Below are 24,104 nucleotides of genomic sequence, written 5' to 3'. Positions count from 1 at the left end.
AATAAAACAGAAGCCAACAAAAGCTGGAGTTTTAAACCTAACCAGACCTCTCCTACTGAGAGGCAGACTGCTATAGGCTAGTGACTAAACAATAGCTCTAATTAGCAACTATTGTGCTGTAGTTAGCACACCTAATGGCAGGACAGCTGTCCCTCTAATGATGGGATGGATGCCTTTCTGATGGCTCACTTGATGACGTGAATGACTCATTACCATGAACAAAAGACTGAAACTCCTTTGACCTGAGTATCCCATTGTAAACAGGGGATAAAGTGTGTCTCAGACCCCCTCCCCGGTTAAGGCTGGGTTTCAAACGTTTCACAAAGAATGCCTCCTTGACCCCTCTCTCAAACCATTTCTTCTCTCTGGCTAATATTTTAACTTCCTTGTCCTCAAACGTGTGGTTAGTGTCTTTAAGGTGGAGGTGAACCGCAGACTGAGGTCCACTGGCGCCCTCTCTGCGGTGCTGGTATAGCCTTTTGTGTAAAGGTTGCTTTGTTTCACCTATGTAGTGTTCGTTACAGTTTTCCTGACATCTGATAGAATACACGGCATTGCTCTGTTTGTAACTAGGGATCATGTCCTTAGGGTGACCTAATTTCTGTCTCAAGGTGTTAACTGGTTTAAAGTAAACTGGGATTTTGTGCTGTCTGAAGATCCTCTGTAGTTTTTCCCCTACTCCTGCTAAATAAGGGAGAGACACACCTCTTCTTCTTGTCTCCGTCTCCTGTCTATCTGGTCTCTTTGTTCTCTGGGACTTCTGCACTTTGTCCAGGGACCATCGTGGGTACCCACATACTGTGAGGGCTTTCCGGACACGTTGTTGTTCTTTAGCCCTTCCCTCTGCAGTTGTAGGCACCTGTAGGGCTCTGTGTTGAAGCGTCCTGATCACCCCGAGCTTGTGTTCAAGGGGGTGGTTTGAGCCGAAGAGCAGATATTGGTCAGTGTGAGTTGGTTTTCTGTAAACCCCTGTCTGGAGGTGCCTGTTCTCTCCAATCGTAACATCATAGTCCAGGAAGGCTAAATGGTTGTTTCTGGCATCCTCACGTGTGAACTTGATATTGGCGTCCACCGAGTTGATGTGTTCTGTAAAGTCCTCAACTTGCTGTTGCTTGATTTTGACCCATGTGTCATCAACATATCTGAACCAGTGACTGGGAGAGATGCCTGTGAAAGATATCAAGGCTGTCTTCTCCACTCCCTCCATGTACAGATTGGCCACAATGGGGGATACCGGAGACCCCATCGCAAAACCATGAATCTGCCTGTAGTAATTCCCCCTAAACAGGAAATACGTGGTGTTGAGACAGATCTCCAAGAGTTGGCAGATGTGGTCTGGTGTGAGTTTGGTCCTTTCAAGTAGAGACACATCCTCCAGCAGTCTCTGCCTCACAGCTGAGACAGACACTAACCACACGTTTGAGGACAAGGAAGTTAAAATATTAGCCAGAGAGAAGAAATGGTTTGAGAGAGGGGTCAAGGAGGCATTCTTTGTGAAACGTTTGAAACCCAGCCTTAACCGGGGAGGGGGTCTGAGACACACTTTATCCCCTGTTTACAATGGGGTACTCAGGTCAAAGGAGTTTCAGTCTTTTGTTCATGGTAATGAGTCATTCACGTCATCAAGTGAGCCATCAGAAAGGCATCCATCCCATCATTAGAGGGACAGCTGTCCTGCCATTAGGTGTGCTAACTACAGCACAACAGTTGCTAATTAGAGCTATTGTTTAGTCACTAGCCTATAGGAGTCTGCCTCTCAGTAGGAGGGGTTTGGTTAGGTTTAAAACTCCAGCTTTTGTTGGCTTCTTCTCTACAAGAGTCAGACAGAAGTCAGACTTCCAGAGCAAGAATTTTAGCTGAGGAAGCTTCTGCGATTTGAAGCAAAACGTCCTCGCGTCAAGCAACCCAGTCCAGTTGAAGATTCAAGCTTCTCTACTCTTGCTGATATTCTTCGGTCACAAATCACTCCTGCCACCTTTCTCCACCCACTCCACCCTGCCTGCACTCTCTTCTTCACCTCTCTACCACACTCTCCATTACTTTGAACAATTGACCCCAAATACACTCAACAAAAATATAAACGCAACACTTTTGGTTTTGCTCCCATTTTGTATGAGATGAACTCAAAGATCTAAAACTTTTTCCACATACACAATATCACCATTTCCCTCAAATATTGTTCACAAACCAGTCTAAATCTGTGATAGTGAGCACTTCTCCTTTGCTGAGATAATCCATCCCACCTCACAGGTGTGCCATACCAAGATGCTGATTAGACACCATGATTAGTGCACAGGTGTGCCTTAGACTGCCCACAATAAAAGGACACTCTGAAAGGTGCAGTTTTATCACACAGCACAATGCCACAGATGTCGCAAGATTTGAGGGAGCGTGCAGTTGGCATGCTGACAGCAGGAATGTCAACCAGAGCTGTTGCTCGTGTATTGAATGTTCATTTCTCTACCATAAGCCGTCTCCAAAGGCGTTTCAGAGAATTTGGCAGTACATCCAACCAGCCTCACAACCGCAGACCACGTGTAACCACACCAGCCCAGGACCTCCACATCCAGCATGTTCACCTCCAAGATCGTCTGAGACCAGCCACTCGGACAGCTGCTGAAACAATCGGTTTGCATAACCAAAGAATTTCTGCACAAACTGTCAGAAACCGTCTCAGGGAAGCTCATCTGCATGCTCGTCGTCCTCATCGGGGTCTCGACCTGACTCCAGTTCGTCGTCGTAACAGACTTGAGTGGGCAAATGCTCACATTCGCTGGCGTTTGGCACGTTGGAGAGGTGTTCTCTTCACGGATGATGCGAAGGAGATGTGTTGCACTGCATGAGGCAAATGGTGGTCACACCAGATACTGACTGGTATCCCCCCCAATAAAACAAAACTGCACCTTTCAGAGTGGCCTTTTATTGTGGGCAGTCTAAGGCACACATGTGCACTAATCATGGTGTCTAATCAGCATCTTGGTATGGCACACCTGTGAGGTGGGATGGATTATCTCAGCAAAGGAGAAGTGCTCACTATCACAGATTTCGACTGGTTTGTGAACAATATTTGAGGGAAATGGTGATATTGTGTATGTGGAAAAAGTTTTAGATCTTTGAGTTCATCTCATACAAAATGGGAGCAAAACCAAAAGTGTTGCGTTTATATTTTTGTTGAGATATTTAAACTCATCTACTTTCACCACTTCTACTCCTTGTAACTGCACTATTCCACTGGGCTCCCTCTCATTCACACACATGTACTCAGTCTTTCTTCTACAGACTTTCATTCCCCTTCTCTCCAAAGCATATCTCCACTTCTCCAGACTAGACTCAACTTGCTCTCTACTCTCACTACAGATCACAATGTCATCTGCAAACATCATAGTCCATGGGGACTCCTGTCTGATCTCATCTGTCAACCTGTCCATCACCACTGCAAACAAGAAAGGACTCAGAGCTGATCCTTGGTGTAATCCCACCTCCACCTTGAATGAGTCTGTCATTCCGACTGCGCATCTCACAGCTGTCACACTATTCTTGTACATGTCCTGCACTACGCTAACATACTTCTCTGCCACTCCAGACTTCCTCATACAATGCCACAAATCTTCTCTTGGCACCCTATCATAAGCTTTTTCTAAGTCCACAAACACACAATGTAACTCTTTCTGTCCTTCTCTGTACTTTTCCAACAGTATTCTCAGAGCAAACATTGCATCTGTAGTGCTCTTTCTCGGCATGAAACCATATTGCTGCTCACAGATCTTCACCTGTTTTCTAAGCCTAGCTTCTACTACTCTTTCCCATAACTTCATGCTGTCGCTGATCAGCTTTATGCCTCTGTAGTTACTGCAGCTCTGCACATCACCCTTGTTCTTGAAAATAGGAACCAGCACACTTCGTCTCCACTCCTCAGGCATCCTCTCACTTTCCAAGATTTTATTAAACAATCTGGTTAGAAACTCTACTGCCATCTCTCCTAGACATTTCCATGCCTCCATTGGAATGTCATCTGGACCAACTGCCTTTCCACTCTTCATCCTCTTCATAGCAGCCCTCACTTCTTCCTTGCTAATCTCTTTTACTTCCTGATTTACTCTCACCACATCATCCAGCCTTTTCTCTCGCTCATTTTCTTTATTCATCAACTCTTCAAAATATTCCCTCCACCTTCTCAGCACACACTCCTCACTTGTCAGCACATTACCATGTGCATCTTTTACCACCCTAACCTGCTGCACATCCTTTCCAGCTCTGTCCCTTTGTCTGGCCAATCGGTACAAGTTCTTTTCTCCTTCCTTACTATTCAACTTCTTGTACAGCTCGCAATATGCCTTTTCCTTTGCTTTTGCCACTTCTCTTCTCGCCTTACGCCGCATCTCCTTGTACTCCTGTCTACTTTCTTCATCTCTCCGACTATCCCAAAACTTTTTCGACAACCTCTTTCTCCTTATGCTTTCCTGGACCTCTTCATTCCACCACCAAGTCTCCTTGTCTTCCTTCCACTGTCCAGATGTCATACCCAGTACTGCCCTAGCTGTCTCCCTCACCACATCTGCAGTACTCTTCCAGTTGTCCAAAATTGCTTCCCCTCCAACTAGTGCTTCTCTCACCTGCTCGCTAAATTTCACACAACAGTCTTCCTCCTTCAGCTTCCACCATCTGATCCTTTGTTGAGCTCTCACTCTCTTCTTCTTTACCTCTAAAGTCATCCTACAAACAACCATCCTATGCTGTCTAGTGACACTCTCTCCTGCTACCACCTTACAGTCTGTGATTTCTTTTAGCTTGCATCTCCTATAAAGAATGTAGTCCACCTGTGTGCACCTTCCTCCACTCTTATATGTTACCCTGTGCTCCTCCCTTTTCTTAAAGTAGGTATTCACCACAGCCATTTCCATCCTTTTTGCAAAATCAACTACCATCTGTCTTTCCCCATTCCTATCCTTGATACCATATCTACCCATTATTTCCTCATCACCTCTGTTCCCTTCACCAACATGCCCACTGAAGTCTGCTCCTATCACCACTCTTTCATGCTTGGACACACTCTCCACCACGTCATCTAACACACTCCAGAAATCTTCTTTCTCCTTCATCTCACAACCTACCTGTGGGGCATATGCACTAATGATATTCATCATCTTCTTCTTCTTCTTTGTCTTTCGGCTGTTCCCCTTCAATTTCCAACTTCACACTCATCACCCTGTCAGACACTCGCTTAACCTCCAACACACTTTTAACATACTCTTCCTTTAAAATGACCCCAACACCATTTCTCTTCCTGTCCTTACCATGGTACAACAACTTGTACCCACTGCCGATGCTCCTGCTCTTACTTCCCTTCCACTTGGTCTCTTGCACACACAATATGTCTACCTTTCTCCTCTCCATCATATCAGCCAGCTCTCTCCCTTTACCAGTCATACTACCAACATTCAAAGTCCCCACTCTCATTTCCACCGTTCTAGTTTTCTTCTTCTCCCGCTGTTCGTGGCAACGTTTTCCTCCTCTTCTTCGTCGTCTTCGCCCAGCAGTAGCCCAATTTCCACCGGCACCCTGTTGGGCAATAGCACCGGTGGCGGACATTGTTAACCCGGGCCGCGACCGATCCGGTATGGGAATTCAATTCTGAGTCTGCATAGCTGGGTTGGCTTGTTTTACGCCGGATGCCCTTCCTGACGCAACCCTCCTCATTTATCCGGGCTTGGGACCGGCACTCAGAATGTACTGGCTGCACACCCCATGTGGCTGAGTAAACAAATTCTGTAATACAGAAAATAAACTACAATCGACTAAAACTTTTTTTCCTCCCAAAATGAGACGTCCTGCATTCTTTATGAATTACATCCTGACGTGCAGCACAGGTGGCTACAAGAGCTCAGCTCAGATGTATGGAAAGACATTCATGCCAATAATGTCTGAAAGGAAACACTTTTGACAAAAACTACAGAATCCACCATGTAGAGTTTATTTATGTCCAGAGTTTAAGGATCCAGTGACCAATTTCATATGTATTTACTTTAAGACTTGATAAAATGTTGTTATAGAAAACCTGTAAAGTCTATTTTTAGTACACAGAAAATTCACAAGCGGTATCGATAAGGGAATCGATAAGGAATCGGATCGATAAGCGGAATCAATAATGGTATCGATATCGATAAAATCTTATCAATACCCTACCCCCTAGTGTCCATTTGAAACTATTTTAATCAGAAAGCCTCTCTGCACCCTTGTGCATCAAACACTTGAGTTCTGTCCAGACTGGAATTACCGTTATGAAGATGAGCCCAACTTCCTGTGTCACATGTTTTTAACAAGAAGTTTGTGTTTTATTTCTCAGGTAGGTAGGTTACAGCTCATCGAGCTCAATTTAATAACTTAAGCTTCTGAGGTCCAGTAGACACTGTGTGCAAAGTTTGGTGTTGATCAGAGCAACGGTCTGGGTTGGCGCGCCTTAAAATGTCAGTTTTGCGTATTTTGCTAATTTGTGAAAAAAATTTTGACGCAAATGGGCGTGGCCTAATTTAGGAGATTCAGCTCAAGCCAGTGATGTGTCCATATAAGGCACTTGAAGGTGCGATGTGCGGCTTGGGAGTTATAAGGTGCCATCATCCTCTGCGCGCACGGAGTGGTTATGGGTCAACTTACCGGTTATAAGTAAGAAAAATGGCGTCACCACTCATCACGGATGAGGAAAGGAAATGCAAACCATCATGAAATGCAGTTACCCAATACATTCAGATGTAAGAACGTATATATCGATTTTTTTTTTTTCAAATCTCAGGATGAATCACACCCAAGTTACGTGCCATCGATATTCCCATTCCAGAATGTCCTTAATTTTCCAATAACTTCGAGGAAACAACAAATTTTCATGCGACGCCGTGTTAACGGGTGACCAGAACCACTTCGTGCACGCAAAGCATCATGGGACCCTGAAGTAGTCTATTGCGATGCGTATCAGGTTTAAATGGTGAAAAGAAGGAAACGTGCCAATGACCTGTATTTAATTACAGATAACAGACATGCAGTGGACCACAAACAGCTGGCAGTAAGGCCGTATCCGGCCTGCGGGCCACTAGTTTGCGACCTCCGTGCTGACAGCTTTTATATATTGCGTCCAGCTTTGCAGGTTATGTGTTCTGTACTTACATTGCGTTGCAGTGCTGAGTTGAGGATGTGCTCCATCAGTACAGAGGAAGTTACCGACTGCTCAGTGGACCAATCAGCTGCGACGTTGCTGTGACGTCTGTCAGGCAGTCGGTTTTAGAATACACAGGTTACATGGAAAATAATAATAATAATAATATATCGTTTTAATATTTATGACAGCGCCTCCAGTATGACGTTTCGAGGCAGGTAACTTTAACTTACCTCTGTCCAAATTAAAGGAGAGTAATGTTTGCTCGCGGTTAGCATTAGCATGTTGTCAGGTGTTAGCCGTTAGCTTTATAGTTATCCCCCTTTTTTTTTGGTCTGGAAAAGTTGTGCTACAGGGACTTTGTGAAAAGGTGTGCCGACTATCTGGGGAGTGCTTTTGTTTAATTTAATTAACTGGACAACCGGTCAGGAAAAAACCCTAAACAGTTCAGGTGTCATGTTTTTTATGAGTAGCTAGCTAGCTTGTTAGCTGCGACAACATAACAATAACATCCAGCAAACTGGACAAAACGTTGGATTTGGTTGGGTTTAAATCGGGCTCGGCGGGTTCGCTGACCCCCCAGAAGAAGATGAAGAAAAGGAAGGAGCTAAATGCCCTGATCGGACTGGGGGACAGTAAGAGAAAGAAGACCAAAAAGTGTTCCGGTCACAGACTGCTCCGAACCGAGCCGCCAGATTCGGAATCAAATTCGAGTTCAGACGACGATGAGTTCAACCACGTTAGCAACGGGTCTAATTTTGGCAAGTAAGTAAATAAACTTTTATCATGATCATTAGTTGCATCATAGTAGAAGGACTGTCTGCCTCTGGACCAGTTTGCCTGGTTTCAGAAATGATTATTTTTATTTTGGTTTTTGATTTATTATAGTTATATGTTGTATGTGATACGGTTTTAAAGTTTTGTCGCTCTCATTCACACATGATTTTGTGATTTTTATTTAGTTTACACAAATATTTGCACACGAATAAATGAATTATGGTCATAAATTGTATTAATTACCAAACAGAACGATGCTGTGAAACTGCACAGAAGCCCAAATAGTACTTAATTGGACTATCCATGCAGCTATTATACTGTAGTACTGAAACTGTGTCTGTGCAGAATACAGCTGCAACGATTGATCGATTATTAATTGATTTGTTAATGACACTGGCTACAGTTAGGTCGCCTCATGCGTTCTGCCATATCCTATGGATATGGACAGTTTGTTATATCATATCCCTAACCGTGATCCACACAACTTGTCAGTGAACTATTTGATAAGTAATTGTCTCTGCTTTAATGGAATGAAGGATTTTCAGTACCGTAATCCTCATAATTCCCATGATGTAACATGTTTTCTAAAAATGTCTCTTTTATCATTAATGAACAAAGCTGTGGTGTTTCCGTGTCTAGCGTTGCCCTGTTTTCTCTCTTTACAGAAGGAGTTACACGCAGTGCTGCAGTTTGTGCTACCCCTTATTTTTGTTCATCATATTAGCCGCTTGTGTCATGGCTTGTGCTGGTCTTATCTGGATGCAGATTGCACTGAAAGAAGACCTAGACTCCCTGAAAGAAAAACTGCACAGCAGTAAGGCTCACACAGTTTTCTTTATGATAGTCGTAAAGGCTGTTTGCTTTTTTTCTGTTTATGGCCCTGTAATTCATTGTTGTTTGCACTGCCATTGTAATGTTTTTGAACCAGTGGAATCTAGCCAGAAGGTGTCGTCAAATGAGATTCCAAAACTGAGTGAGGACCTGAAAACCGAGCAGAGAATGATTGATGACATTGAAAGTGGGGATAAGGGACTGAGCAAACTCTGGTTCAACCTCACTGAAATTAACAGAAAAGTAAGTTTGCCAGTGTTGGCTTGGCACAAATAAGTTGCAGCTAAAAACACGTTTCAACGCTGCCTTAGTTAATCTAACATTCTCTGTGCTTTTGCAAAGCTGTTCTAGCCAGTAACTTGTGTGCGTGTGTGTGTGAGAGAGAGAACTGTCCCTTCTGTGTCAAGATATTGAATGCCCCAGCTGGGTAAATATTCCACCAATGTTCGTGTCATAAGTGAAGCATACTGCAGGGTGACACCTGACAAAGGTTGTCTTCTCTCAGCCAATGTATCTCTCAAAATGGTGATGACATGTCATTTCGTCTCTGTGCCGATGTTTAATCTTTTACCAAATTTTCTATTGAACATTGTTGACAGAATGGCCAGCTCTATAATTATTTCATGATAAATGCTGACCATTGTTCCATTTAATTTGTTGACATTTACAATGAGTCATTAGCAGAAGAAACCTCTTCAAGCTGTGGAAGCTTCTTTTGTTTTAATATTGTGCTGGAGCATGTTTTTCACCCCGAATTTTAACATTTTATGCAATCAAAAGTGATAAGTCTATATTATCCACATATACTTGTAACAGATGAATGCTCAGATAGTAAACAAAGTTAATTTATATTATGCACTTGTGTGATTAGGACAGTTTAAATTATTATCCTGCGTCATGGCAAAACCAGTTTCACAGGTGTGTGTATTGTGCACATTGTACTAATTGTCACCACACTGTTGGCTTCATTTGTATTTTTATTTTTAGAATGTCAACAATAGTTTAACTCAAACATAAACTCTTCAATGCCTAATACATGCTCAGTCACACAAGAAAGAGACAACACATCAATGTTGCATTTGATAACATTAAATTAAAAACCTTTGTATAAATTCAACCATGAACTATTTGATTTCAGCGTCAAAGTTTATTTTAAAAACACAGATTTGTAATCGTGTGTGTGTGTGTGTGTGTGTGTGTGTGTATATATATATATATATATATATATATATATATATATATATATATATACAGAGTTTGTTTGTTTTGCTTTTTACTTGACCATGTCTGATGCCATGTCCTGGTAAGGTCTGTTTCCATACAGCTCACTCCATGGCTATTAACTGTAATTGATCTGTGACAATTTACCTTTACAGATCACTTTACTGGATTCTGCAGTGAACCACTTGAAGACCAACTTGAAATCAGCTGCTGATTTAATTAGTCTTCCCGTTACAGTCGAAGAACTTCAAAAGGTGAAAGGTTAAAGTTGGTGATCTTTCTCATTGTTGTTTTTTTTTTTTCCATTACTGACCTCACAGTGTTTGTTTTGCAGAGTGTTGCTACAATTGGCAGCACACTAACTAGTGTACAACATGATGTGAAAACAATGCAGACGGCTCTAGAAAACCAAAAGAATGGTGACTTCAAGAAGACAACTGTAAGTAGAAACCAGTTTGGGAGTGGAAATGTGTGGTGTGTACTCAGAAAGTTTCAGAGTTCTGGGTTCTGTTTGGGGTCCATAGTGGAGAGTGAGACAAGTATATTGGTGTATGTGTCTGTTTTTTAAAATGATTTCTGGGCAATTTTTTTGGAAGTGGTGGCAGGGTGCTGCCATGTCATGTTTCACCAGGCTTGTGTTTAAGCTGTCAAGTTGCCCATTGCATACTGGGGGTGGGGGGGTGTCTTGTGTTTCTGTTTGTCCAGAACTCTTTAGAGTTTTGGTGTGATTTGGTCCAAACGTGTTGGAATAATTGAGGGCCAGCCACAGACAGTGATTTGGTTTTGAGAAACATCTGTGAAAACTCAAGGTCACCACAGGGAGTTTTTTTTTTTTTTTTTTTTTTCTTACAGTGGTTGCCAATGTGCTGTGGGTTCAGCCTCAACTTTCCTTGTATATGTGGTGCATGAGATGGTTTGTGCTGTGATTTGGTGCTTTATAATTAAGTTTAATTCATCTGAAGGTCACAGGTCAAGGTCAGAATTTTCTCTCGGTGCTTATATATTCGGGATATTTATAATGATTATTATGAGCGGTTAGATAAATACACATCTGTCGCCACTGTTAAACACTAATATGAAGTCATTTCACCTTTTTTTTGTCACATCTTTGAAACACAACCACCAGTACAGTCCCCCCCAAACCTGGTCCTGTCCTGTAAGAATGACATCCAAAGTGGCCAGTATGTCATGTGATGATGTCACATGGTGGAACACCTCTAGTACAGAGACATAATGCGCTGCAATGCATCATTACACTCCTGCTTGTACTAACCTGTTTTTTCCTGTATTCTAGCACACTGATGATAACAGTTTTGTCTTGGATAGCAGACCGTATAGTAGCGAGGGTGACTTTACTTCTATGATCTGTGTTCCAAATAGTATATGTTAACCTGCGTGTATAATAAGGCAGGGCTGTACAGTAGATGACTCAGCTGATGCGTTCCTTCATAAAATGGAAATGGCTGGAGACATCATCGTTGTGTACAAGGTTAATGGGTTTTTCAGTGAACTAAAGCCACTGTTGGCACTTTTGTTTATTTTGTTTGACAGCTTGTCTTTTGTTTGCATTTCTGCAGCTTTTGCTGGAGAAGGCTTTGCTCCATGTGAGTTGCCATTCTTGACACATTGTGAATTTCTGAGTGAGCAGGCATACTCTTTATAGCTGTTGAGGGTGTAGTTTATGCACTATATAATAAATAGTTACAGACTCGGAATAGAGGCTATACTAGTTGCAGGCAGCCAACAATATATATATATTGAATAAATGGGGCTTGATCGGCTTAACAGTACCAGCACAGATCTGATCCAATCTGTGAACTTTGCCACATGCATGCGTGTCTTGCAGTTCTTGTCAGAATCATTGAATGTGGTGGTGTCATTTCTTGCATCCATGCATTTTTCATTCATAAGGCACGTAAGAAGTCTTATCTATTTTGGGAGCTTAGAAGCTTTAGTTTGCTAAGTAGGCTGACTATATGAGAGGATTTCTCTCTCCCATCACCCCCCCCCTCCCCCCGCGCCACTTAATTTTTTATGAGGGGGAAAAAAAAAAGGATGTGAGAGGACCAGAAAGTAATTATATGCTGTAGTAATTATATTGGACAGTAACCTCAGTAATTATGTGGACCATATTTGTGTGGCTATGCAGACTTTGATGTGCACTTTCAACTTATTTGTTGCTGTTTCAGTCCATTTTCCAATTGTTTTATCACACTGTAACATGAATCTATTATTGCCTTTATTGAACAGAAGAATAGAGAGTAATAAATAATAAATATATTTGTTTAGGATGGTCCAATTATGTGCACAGTTCACAATGTCATAAATTGATACCATGATCAGTGGGGACCCCATTTCAGTGGGGTCGTTACACTTTCACTCCTTACTAACCATACAACATTAGATGAGCTGAATAATTCTGAATGTGACAACATAAAAAAAATGCTAATAGAGTGGATAAAATCAGCACAAAATTATAATGTCTTAATGATGGGTTGGTGGTGAAGTACTGGCTGGTGAAGAAATACTGACTTTCTATACATTATGAAGTAAAATACTGTGTGCAGAGCAATTTGTACTCTTTAAAAAGTCTTGCCATTCTGAATTGGTGGAGGCTGACTATGGAACAAAATGGCATCACTGTAACAGTGTTTTTTTTTTCCAGCTACACTGTTGTGAACCAGAGCTACAAACAATCCTGAACCAGCATGTCTTGTGCTGTTGTTCTGAAATACTTTGTCTTATATAAACTTTCCTCTAAAATAAGATTGGGCAAATCCCATGACACACTTTCCTTCAAGAATCACTTTGCTAAGTTTTACATTGATGTCACAAGCCTGCCAGTGAAGTATACTGTAAATCTCTGAAATGCAAGTCCTTAAGTTTTGTATACTGTTAATATTTGACCCAGGGCAGTTAGACCGCAGGGTGCCTCTGTATTAAGTTAAAGCCTGATCCCGTCAGATCTCAGAAGCTAAGCTGTGCGGGGTCTGGTTAGTACTTGGATGGGAGACTTCATTGGAACACCAGCAGCTGTGTGTGTTTCTCCAGGTTACACTGGAGTTGCGTAAGGAAGGGCATCCGGTGTAAAACTTGTGCCAAATGACTATGCGGATCTGGCTGTATCCACTGTGGCGACCCCAAACAAAATGGGAGCAGCCAAATGGACAACAACATAGTCCTATAGAGAAGATTGGCAGTAGATTCTAGACATAAAAGGATGGATAGGATGGAATGCTGATCTGTTGTGAGATCTTACACATGAAGTCTGTATGAAACTTACAGTCAAGCAAAGTGTCCAGGAACAGCCCATGTTTCATCATGAATTTTGACATTCAATGTTTCTTTTTCTTTGGCTAACTTTTGCTTTGTCCCGAACAAGTCTGTTGAGCTGAAGCCAACGGCTGACAGCCTCAAGATTGGCTGCTAATGTAGTCTGAATATCCTTCATAAATTTACCAGTGTCGTGTTAATTTTGTCACCTGTGTTTTAAATTTAGTCTGTCTTGTGCTTTTTTAGTTTTGGTCCTACAACCCCAATTCCAATGAAATTGGGACGTTGTGTAAAATGTAAATAAAAACTGAATACAAGGATTTGCAAATCCTCTTCAACCTATATTCAGTTCAATACATCACAAAGACAAGATATTTAATGTTCAAACTGATAAACTTTATTGTTTTTGTGCAAACATGTGTTGTAACACGTGCAGAATGTGGCTTGGCATTGTCTTACTGAAATAAGCAGGGACCTCCCTGAAAAAGACGTTGCTTGGATGGCAGCATGTGTTGCTGCAAAACCTGGATGTACCTTTCAGCATTGACGGTGCCATCACAGATGTGTAAGTTGCCCACGTCATGGGCACTAACACACCCCCATACCATCACAGATGCTGGCTTTTGAACTTTGCACTGGTAACAATCTGGATGGTATTTTTCCTCTTTTGTCTGGAGGACACGACGTCCATGATTTCCAAAAACAATTTGAAATGTGGACTCATCAGACCACAGCACACTTTTCCACTTTGCGTCTGTCCATTTCAAATGAGCTCAGGCCTAGATAAGACAGCGGCGTTTCTGGATGTTGTTGATGTATGGCTTTCACTTTGAATGGTAGCGTTTTTAACTTGCACTTGTAGGCGTAGCGACAAACTGTGTTAACTGACAGTGGTTTTCTGAAGTGTTCCTGAGCTCACATGGTAAGATCCTTTACACAATGATGTCGGTTTTTAATGCAGTGCCGCCTGAGGGATCGAAGGTCACAGGCATTCAATGTTGGTTTTCGGCCTTGCCGCTTACGTGTAGAAAGTTCTCCAGATTCTCTGAATCTTCTGATTATATTATGGACTGTAGATGATGGAATCCCTAAATTCCTTGCAATTGAACGTTGAGAAACATTGTTTTTAAACTGTTGGACTATTTTTTTCATGCAGTTGTTCACAAAATGGTGATCCTCACCCCATCTTTGCTTGTGAACGGCTGAGACTTTTGCGGATGCTCCTTTTATAGCCAATCATGACATGCACCTGTTTCCAATTAGGTGTTCTTTGAGCATTCCTCAACTTTTCCAGTCTTTTGTTGCCCCATCCCAACTTTTTTGAAACGTGTTGCAGGCATCCATTTCAAAATGAGCAAATATTTACAGAAAAACAACAAAGTTTATCAGTTTGAACATCAAATATTTTGTCTTTGTGGTGTATTCGGTTGAATGTAGGTTGAAGAGGATTTGCAAATCATTGTATTCTGTTTTAATTTACATTTTACACAATGTCCCAGTTTCATTGGAATTGGGGTTGTATTTAGTTATTCACATAGCATTTTTATTTAGTCATGTTTTAGTCAACTAAAAGTCTGGTTATTTTAGTCTCGTTTTAGTCCAAAGAGAACCGTTTCTCATTTTAGGCAAGGCATTTTAGTCTTTGATCAAAAAAAAAAAAGGTTATTTCTGATTACCATTTCAGTCAATATAGCATTTCACACATGTTATCATTACCTGACAAAATACACTTGTTGAATGATTGAAGGTAACTGATACTTTCAATCTGCAAGGCTTCTCGTCAGATGCACTTAGACATTTGGTATTCTTGTCAGTCTCATGATATTTAAAATGGGACCAAATGTCCAGCCTTTTCTTCCACAAGATCTGTTCGCTCCATGTAGTTTTGTGTTACAGCCACAAGGTGACAGTAGTAGTGCAGGAAATAGAGCTGTCTGCCTCATTCTGAATGCGCTTGTAGATGAAAATTATGATGACAATGATTTTATTTTGGTTTTTATTGCATGCAAAACATCTTAGTCTCCTCTTTTTTCATCAACAATAATGCATGTTAATATCGTCTTCGTCACGGTTCTAAACCTCCGTTGAAGTCTTGTCTTAGTCATGAAAAAAATGGTCGATATATGTTTCGTCTCGTCTTGTCTGATTAAATTAACACTATATCGGTGACCAACAAAGCAGTATCGTCAGCATACAGGACAACCTTACTGTGGTTGGCAACACTGGGGAAGATCATTTATGTGAAGCGTGAAGAGAAGAGGACCGAGGATTGATCACTGAGGGACACCACATTCTATAAAGAGTGTTCTAGATGTGGCCCCACCCATAGTGAGATCCTGAGTACGGTTTGCAAAATAGCTTTGAAACCAGAGGTGATGGCAAAACAAACATCTCTTACCAGGTTCTGAGGTTTACAGTAGCCAGTGTTTTCTTTAGATCAAGAAAAACCACACTAGGGAGGTTTCTGTGCTTCTGTCCACAAGAGCTGTTTCAGTAGAGTACTGGCTGTAGGTCTGAATCAGACTGACACTGATTTAGAATATTGTGCTTAGATGTGTGATCATACAGTTGATTTATAAATCACTCTTTTGAATATTTTCAAACACAGAGGGAATACCTGAGATGGGTCTGGAATTGGACACATCCTGCTTGTCACCATCCATAGAGACAGGCATAACTCCAACATGTCAACCCTCAGTTGGCATGTCTTTTCAGTGAAATACAGTCTTTGGCAAAAATAATAAACTAATATTTTTCATTTATGAATTGTAAAGTCTGTGCTCTGTAAAACTTTTAAGATTTTTGTCTCCATCTACAGTAGTGTTCAGAATAATAGTAGTGCTATGTGACTAAAAAGATTAATCCAGGTTTTGAGTATATTTCTTATTGTTACATGGGAAACAAGATACCAGTAGATTCAGTAGATTCTCACAAATCCAACAAGACCAAGCATTTATGATATGCACACTCTTAAGGCTATGAAATTGGGCTATTAGTAAAAAAAGGTAGAAAAGGGGGTGTTCACAATAATAGTAGTGTGGCATTCAGTCAGTGAGTTCATCAGTTTTGTGGAACAAACAGGTGTGAATCAGGTGTCCCCATTTAAGGATGAAGCCAGCACCTGTTGAACATGCTTTTCTCTTTGAAAACCTGAGGAAAACTATGCTGTTCAGAAGAACAGCATAGTTTGATTAAAAAGTTGATTGGAGAGGGGAAAACTTATACGCAGTATAGGTTGTTCATCTACAATGATCTCCAATACTTTAAAAAGGATTAAAAAAAAACAGAGATGCGTAGAAGAAAATGGAAAACAACCATCAAAATGGATAGAAGAATAACCAGAATGGCAAAGGCTCAACCATTGATCAGCTCCAGGATGATCAAAGACAGTCTGGAGTTACCTGTAAGTGCTGTGACAGTTAGAAGCTGTGTGAAGCTAATTTATTTGCAAGAATCCCCTGCAAAGTCCCTCTGTTAAATAAAAGACATGTGCAGAAGAGGTTACAATTTGCCAAAGAACACATCAACTGGCCTAAAGAGAAATGGAGGAATATTCTGTGGACTGATGAGAGTAAAATTGTTCTTTTTGGGTCCAAGGGCCGCAGACAGTTTGTGAGACGACCCCAAAACTCTGAATTCAAGCCACAGTTCACAGTGAAGACAGTGAAGCATGGTGGTGCAAGCATCATGATATGGGCATGTTTCTCCTACTATGGTGTTGAGCCTATATATCGCATGCCAGGTATGATGGATCAGTTTGGATATGTCAAAATACTTGAAGAAGTCATGTTGCCTTATGCTGAAGAGGACATGCCCTTGAAGTGGGTGTTTCAACAAGACAATGACCCCAAGCACACTAGTAAACAAGCAAAATCTTGGTTCCAAACCAACAAAATTAATGTTTTGGAGTGGCCTGCCCAATCCCCGGACCTAAATCCAATTGAGAACTTGTGGGGTGACATCAAAAAAGCTGTTTCTGAAGCAAAACCAAGAAATGTGAATGAATTGTGGAATGTTGTTAAAGAATCTTGGAGTGGAATAACAGCTGAAAGGTGCCACAAGTTGGTTGACTCCATGCCTCGCAGATGTGAAGAAAACATGAAAAACTGTGGTTATACAACTAAATACTAGTTTAGTGATTCACAGCATTGCTAAAAAAAAAGCAGTTTGAACATAATAGTTTGAGTTTGTAGCGTCAACAGCAGATGCTACTATTATTGTGAACACCCCCTTTTCTACTTTTTTTTACTAATAGCCCAATTTCATAGCCTTAAGAGTGTGCATATCATGAATGCTTGGTCTTGTTGGATTTGTGAGAATCTACTGAATCTACTGGTACCTTGTTTCCCATGTAACAATAAGAAATATACTCAAAACCTGGATTAATCTTTTTAGTCACATAGCACTACTATTATTCTGAACACTACTGTATGTAGATATGGTGGACAGTCAAATCTATCTGTGACTCTATTAAGTACAGTCTCTAAAGTTTGTCATAAAATTGATTACAAAAAAATTGCAAATGGGGGAGGGATTTTTTTTACATGACTGTTGTGTTAAATCTCTGCATTGTATGTGTTCCTGTTGTTCTGGTCACTGATTATGAGGTTTCCCCGCGGAATGTACCAGGACACCTCATTCTGCATCCAGTAGCATTTCTGTCAGAAATATAATCTGGTCACATTGTGTGGATTTGTTCCACTTTTCCAGGATGTAACTGACCTAAGAAAAGTAGTGAGCGAAGCCAACAAGACGGAGGAGGTCCACCGCTCCTGGACCGACAAACAGATCCACTTCCTGTTGACTAATGTCTCCAGTCTTTCTCAGAGATTGTCCACATTAGAGAACAGGACAGACCAAGCAGCAAAGCAGAGTGTGAGCCATAAAAATTCTACACACACACAGCCTTACATGAAAAACCCATTTTACAGTTATACTGCCACCTGCTGTATGAGAAGTGTCTTAACTGTTAATGTTTTTAATATTTAAAGGTCAACAGCACACGAACTGAAGGGCAAGTCAGCAGTGACAGTCCAACTGCAGCGAAAGAAAACGCAACAACCAAACATCCACCACAGGATGTTGCTGGTATTGTGTAGAATGAGGCACTTTTTTTTGGGGGGGGGGGGGATTCTTTAAATAGCACTGAACTTCAATTGTTTCTTTTCTCTCTCTCTCTCTCTCTCTCTCTCTCTCTCTCTCTCTCTCTCTCTCTCTCTCTCTCTCTCTCTCTTTATTTTCAGAACTGGCCACGTCAGTGGCAGAGCAACAGTTAATGAGACATCAACGTTTTCTGTCTGGAAGCCGCTCTAAGAGAAGCACTGAGACAGGATGTCCAAACACGGTGTCCCTGCCTCGTATCACAACTGTCAAAGGTGCACACTGCTACTACTGCTCAGTCAGGCGTGGGCAACACTGACCCAGGGGCCACACTTGACCGCTGACCTTTAGTCAAACCATGCCATGCAAGTTTAGAATTGGCGGGGGGGGGGGAGGTATAACAAGGATGAACTGTAGTGGTTACGTTTAATGCACTAGATCAGTGCCAGTGGTTTACAAACTGTGAGGCGCACCCCCGGGGGGCACCAGAGTTCTTCAGGGTGGGGTGGGGGGCAGGGAATGTTTATCGAGAATTGTTAAGAAATGATTCAGTCCATTGACATCAATAGCCTTTGTGCTTAACAGTTCCCTTATTGGTCCTTCAGAGCGGCCGTTGTTTTTGAGGGTGTTTTCTTAAGAAAATTATCATTTCTTTAAGTTGATTGCAAACTCTGCAGCGGGTCTGTAATAAACCGCTTCTGCAGCGGTTGTTCTTGAAGCTTGAAGCAGTGCTCCGAACCACTGCTTCGTTGGTTCATTGCTTCGCTGCTTTTCAGAAGTGGCAAGTCCACTTCTTAACCCCTCTCAAAGCCATTTAAAAATGTCAATCGTGAGTCACATTTGTGCGGATTAAAGTCACTAACCGGGACTCTTGTCTTTCTTCGTCTTGTCTTTCTCCGAGAATTGTCCTCTGTTCCGTTCGCACAGCTCCAAACGCTGCGCCGATCTCTGCCGAGTCACGATAGAGTCCAGCCGAAATTAATAACTTCAAAGCGAATCACTGTTTTAAATCAAATGACACCTCTTTTCAAATGTTGTAACACAGACAACAAACTACAACAGACTAAAATGTTTCTTTCCTCCAAAAATTAGACGTCCTGCGTTCTTTATGAATTACAGTCGATGCTGATGATGTGCAGCAGAACCGACTGCAAGAGCTCAGCTCAGAGGAGTGGTTTTCAAGCTGTGAGGCGCGCTCCCCCTTGGGGTCGCCAGAGTTCTTCCGAGGGGGGGGCGAAAGAAAATAACTGTAAACTGTTAACCACAAAAAGAAGAAGTGGGGAAAAAAGGAAAAAGAAAACATTGTTAGCTACATGTTAGGAGCAAAATGGATACATTTTTAGTGTGTAAATCTGCCAGTGAGAAGACAGGGTCTGAGGCAACCAAAAAAATAAAGTATGACAATGATTATTTAAAGTTAGGATTTTCATGGACTGGTTCGGAAGATGCCCGCTGTCACAGTGTGTTATGTGTAAAGAGGCGCTATCTAACGATGGTATGAGAACACGTCAACTCCAGCATCACATCGACACCAAGCACCCAAATTTGGTGACCAAGCCTCAGAAGTTTTTTGAGAGGAAGCTGAATGAACTGCAGTCACAAAAAAAAAAACATCCAGACGTTTACTACTGTACATGAAAAGGCTCAGACATGGCATCTGACGCAAAGGAACAGGTGCTGGACGCTGTTTGTGAGAGCGCTTTCTTTTCTATTCAGCTGGATGCATTGATTGGAGCGATGTTGTGGAATATGCACTGATGGTGCCTGGTCAATGACAGGCCACCACAGCGGTCTGGTGAAACTGGTGCAAGTGGTTGCCACAGACACTGTTTGGACGCACTGTATCATCCATCGCCAGGCCCTGGCGACCAAGAAGATGCCAAAAAGAGCTGCACACAGTCCTGGACGAGGCGGTAAAAATTGTGAACCTAATTAAATCACGTGCCATGAATGCTCGTCTCTTCTCTATCCTCTACAATGAGATGGGCGCTCACTTCCAACAGCCGCTGCTGCACTCCGAGGTTCAATGGCTGTCCCGGGGCAAAGGCCTCATGCGTCTGTGTGATTTACGTGAGGAAGTGCTCCTATTTCTTGTCGAAATCAGCTCTCATTGGTGAAGCATATGGAGGACATCAACTGGGTTGCCATGTTGGCATAGCTTTCTGATATATTTGACCGGATAAATGCGCTGAACAGCTCCCTGCAGGGTAAAGAGTGTCATGGCTTTATGGCACATGATCAAGTCTCTGCATTCAGGAAAAAGTTGGACCTGTGGTGTGCTCGTGTTAAACGGGGCTCAGTGGAAATGTTCCAGACCGTGGAGGATGTTGTGGAAAAGGCGGGGCTGCAAGAGGACACTGTACAGCAGGTGGTCATTGCGCATTTGGAAGGGCTGCCTGAGCAGTTCATTGAGTATTTTGGAGAGGATGTCTTGGCTAATCAGTGGGTGAGAAATCCATTCTCCTTCTCAGTGTCATCCTGTGATGAGTTGATGCAAGAGCAAGAGGCCCTTGTTGATCTGAACTCTAATATGGACTTGGAAAAAAAAAAAGCTGAGTGAAGTGTCACTTGCACACTTTTGGCTGTCTGTGGAAACTGAGCTCCCCCACCTCTCAAAAAAGGCAATACAGGAACTACTCCCCTTTACGTCCACATAACTGTGTGAGTGTGGTTTTAATGCACTCACACAGGTAAAAAGCAAGTACCGGTCAAGGCTGCGGGTAGAGGATGATCTTCGTTTGCTCCTCCCCACAGTGCATCAGCCACCTGTGCGCGTCAAAGACCCAGACTCATTGCTCACACTAAACAAGAGGTGAGACTAGATGAGAGAAATATGTATAAAAGTTGAATTAATATTATTTATATTAACACGTGTTAGTTATGCCAAAGACATTTAAAAACACACAGAGATGTTTAAATATTAAACGATGTTTAAAATATGACACAAGGTAAAAATCAAGGAATTGAAAGTTCTTTAAAAACATATTTAAAATGTTTGAAAAGGGTGTAAAATACGTAAATGCACAGTTTCTTAAAAAAAAAATGTGTGTCGTGGGGGGGGCTGTAGCTGTTCATTTGTTCGCTGAGGGGGGGCTCACTCTCCCACACTTTGAAAACCCCTGCACCAGCTCAAAGGATCAAGCAACTTTGTCTTGACTGTTGTAGGCCATGGACGTGAGTGCCGTCTGCTGGATGGTTTGTGGATGCTGGAGTCATTGAAGATTGCACACAGCTGTGGTTGAAGTATTGGATGAAATATACAACTGCACGGAAATGCAAAACTGGATTTAAACTATAGATAGATGATATAAAGGATGGTACAAAAACTCTGAGACTATTCCAGAATGTTTTGAAACCTTTTACAACACCCATGTTTTAGAACATTGTCTGGAGTTCATATCAGGTGTTCTACTAATTGGGGTCTCATTATGACAAAAATTCCACTTGAAATTCCACTTGATTTGCCCCCTCTAGTGTTGAAAGATCATAAAACATGAAGGGGTTTATTTATATTTATGGACCAGTGAAGAGTTATTGCTCATGGTCTTGATTACAAGTGGGGATAAGTTGAAGCGTGAGATCGATAAACTGATTGGGGCGGCATCTGATGTTTTATGGATGCTGTTTCGAACTGTTGTGGAGGAGGAAGAGCCGAGCCAGAAGGCGAGACTCTTTGATTTGCCAGTTGACTTACGCTCCCATCCTCACCTATGTCATGAACTTTGGGTAATGACTGCAAGAATAAGGTCGTGGATACATACGATGGAAATGAGATTCCTCCATTAGGTATCTGGTCTTACACTTGTGGACAGGGTGAGAATCTTGACTATCCGAGAGGAACTCTGAGTAGAGCCGCTGTTTCTTCACATCAAAAGGAGCCAGTTGAGGTGGTTTCGGACAGCTGGTGAGGATGCCCCCTGGTGGTCTTCCCTAGGGAGGTCTACCAGACACGTCCAACTAGGAGGAGGCCCCAGGGAAGACCCAGGACATGACGGAGGGATTATACAACCCCTGGAAATAATTATGGAATCACCGGCCTCGGAGGATGTTCATTCAGTTGTTTAATTTTGTAGAAAAAAAGCAGATCACATACATGACACAAAACTAAAGTCATTTCAAATGGCAACTTTCTGGCTTTAAGAGACACTATAAGAAATCAGGAAAAATAATTGTGGCAGTCAGTAACGGTTACTTTTTTAGACCAAGCAGAGGGAAAAAAATATGGACTCACTCAATTCTGAGGAATAAATTATGGAATCACCCTGTAAATTTTCATCCCCAAAACTAACACCTGCATCAAATCAGATCTGCTCGTTAGTCTGCATCTAAAAAGGAGTGATCACACCTTGGAGAGCTGTTACACCAAGTGGACTGACATGAATCATGGCTCCAACACGAGAGATGTCAATTGAAACAAAGGAGAGGATTATCAAACTCTTAAAAGAGGGTAAATCATCGCGCAATGTTGCAAAAGATGTTGGTTGTTCACAGTCAGCTGTGTCTAAACTCTGGACCAAATACAAACAACATGGGAAGGTTGTTAAAGGCAAACATACTGGTAGACCAAGGAAGACATTAAAGCATCAAGACAGAAAACTTAAAGCAATATGTCTCAAAAATCAAAAATGCACAACAAAACAAATGAGGAACGAATGGGAGGAAACTGGAGTCAACGTCCGTGACCAAACTGTAAGAAACTGCCTAAAGGAAATGGGATTTACATACAGAAAAGCTAAACGAACGCCATCATTAACACCTAAACAGAAAAAAACAAGGTTACAATGGGCTAAGGAAAAGCAATCGTGGACTGTGGATGACTGGGTGAAAGTCATATTCAGTGATGAATCTCGAATCTGCATTGGGCAAGGTGATGATGCTGGCACTTTTGTTTGGTGCCGTTCCAATGAGATTTATAAAGATGACTGCCTGAAGAGAACATGTAAATTTCCACAGTCATTAATGATATGGGGCTGCATGTCAGGTAAAGGCACTGGGGAGATGGCTGTCATTACATCATCAATAAATGCACAAGTTTACGTTGATATTTTGGACACTTTTCTTATCCCATCAATTGAAAGGATGTTTGGGGATGATGAAATCATTTTTCAAGATGATAATGCATCTTGCCATAGAGCAAAAACTGTGAAAACATTCCTTGCAAAAAAGACACATAGGGTCAATGTCATGGCCTGCAAATAGTCTGGATCTTAATCCAGTTGAAAATCTTTGGTGGAAGTTGAAGAAAATGGTCCATGACAAGGCTCCAACCTGCAAAGCTGATCTGGCAACAGCAATCAGAGAAAGTAGGAGCCAGATTGATGAAGAGTACTGTTTGTCACTCATTAAGTCCATGCCTCAGAGACTGCGAGCTGTTATAAAAGCCAGAGGTGGTGCAACAAAATACTAGTGATGTGTTGGAGTGTTCTTTTGTTTTTCATGATTCCATAATTTTTTCCTCAGAATTGAGTGATTCCATATTTTTTTCCCCTCTGTTTGGTCTAAAAAAGTAACCGTTACTGACTGCCACAATTTTTTTTTTCTTGATTTCTTATAGTGTTTCTTAAAGCCAGAAAGTTGCCATTTGAAATGACTTTAGTTTTGTGTCATGTCTGTGATCTGCTTTTTTTCTACAAAATTAAACAACTGAATTAACATCCTCCGAGGCCGGTGATTCCATAATTTTTGCCAGGGGTTGTATTATGATTTTTACTGTAGGTTGTCTGCGCAGTGTGTCCTCTGTCCTGCAGTGTGAAATCCA

At 41.7% G+C, this 24,104-nt stretch overlaps 2 protein-coding genes across 2 annotated transcripts in view; both read left to right on the top strand.

The window, feature by feature from the left end:
- Nucleotides 1-7,228: 7,228 nt before the first annotated feature.
- Nucleotides 7,229-24,104, top strand: part of efcab14 (EF-hand calcium binding domain 14) — a 20,413-nt gene continuing 3,537 nt past the window's right edge. Inside the window, exons 1-8 of the mRNA XM_034182989.1 lie at nt 7,229-7,909; nt 8,587-8,735; nt 8,850-8,995; nt 10,129-10,227; nt 10,308-10,412; nt 17,957-18,121; nt 18,238-18,334; nt 18,490-18,621. Of these exons, the coding sequence (XP_034038880.1) occupies nt 7,734-7,909; nt 8,587-8,735; nt 8,850-8,995; nt 10,129-10,227; nt 10,308-10,412; nt 17,957-18,121; nt 18,238-18,334; nt 18,490-18,621 (1,069 nt within the window). The 5' untranslated portion in view covers nt 7,229-7,733. The remainder of the gene's footprint in view (nt 7,910-8,586; nt 8,736-8,849; nt 8,996-10,128; nt 10,228-10,307; nt 10,413-17,956; nt 18,122-18,237; nt 18,335-18,489; nt 18,622-24,104) is intronic.
- The window catches only part of LOC117521659 (ankyrin repeat domain-containing protein 13C-like), a 27,940-nt gene continuing 26,649 nt past the window's right edge, over nt 22,814-24,104 (top strand). The window contains exon 1 of the mRNA XM_034182980.1: nt 22,814-22,826. The gene's annotated coding sequence lies outside the window, so the exon portion shown is untranslated. The remainder of the gene's footprint in view (nt 22,827-24,104) is intronic.

This window comes from Thalassophryne amazonica, chromosome 12, assembly GCF_902500255.1.
Source record: "Thalassophryne amazonica chromosome 12, fThaAma1.1, whole genome shotgun sequence".
Lineage (NCBI taxonomy): Eukaryota > Metazoa > Chordata > Actinopteri > Batrachoidiformes > Batrachoididae > Thalassophryne > Thalassophryne amazonica.
The sequence above is the reverse complement of the archived record's forward strand: the minus strand, read 5'-3'. Positions and strand labels throughout refer to the sequence as shown.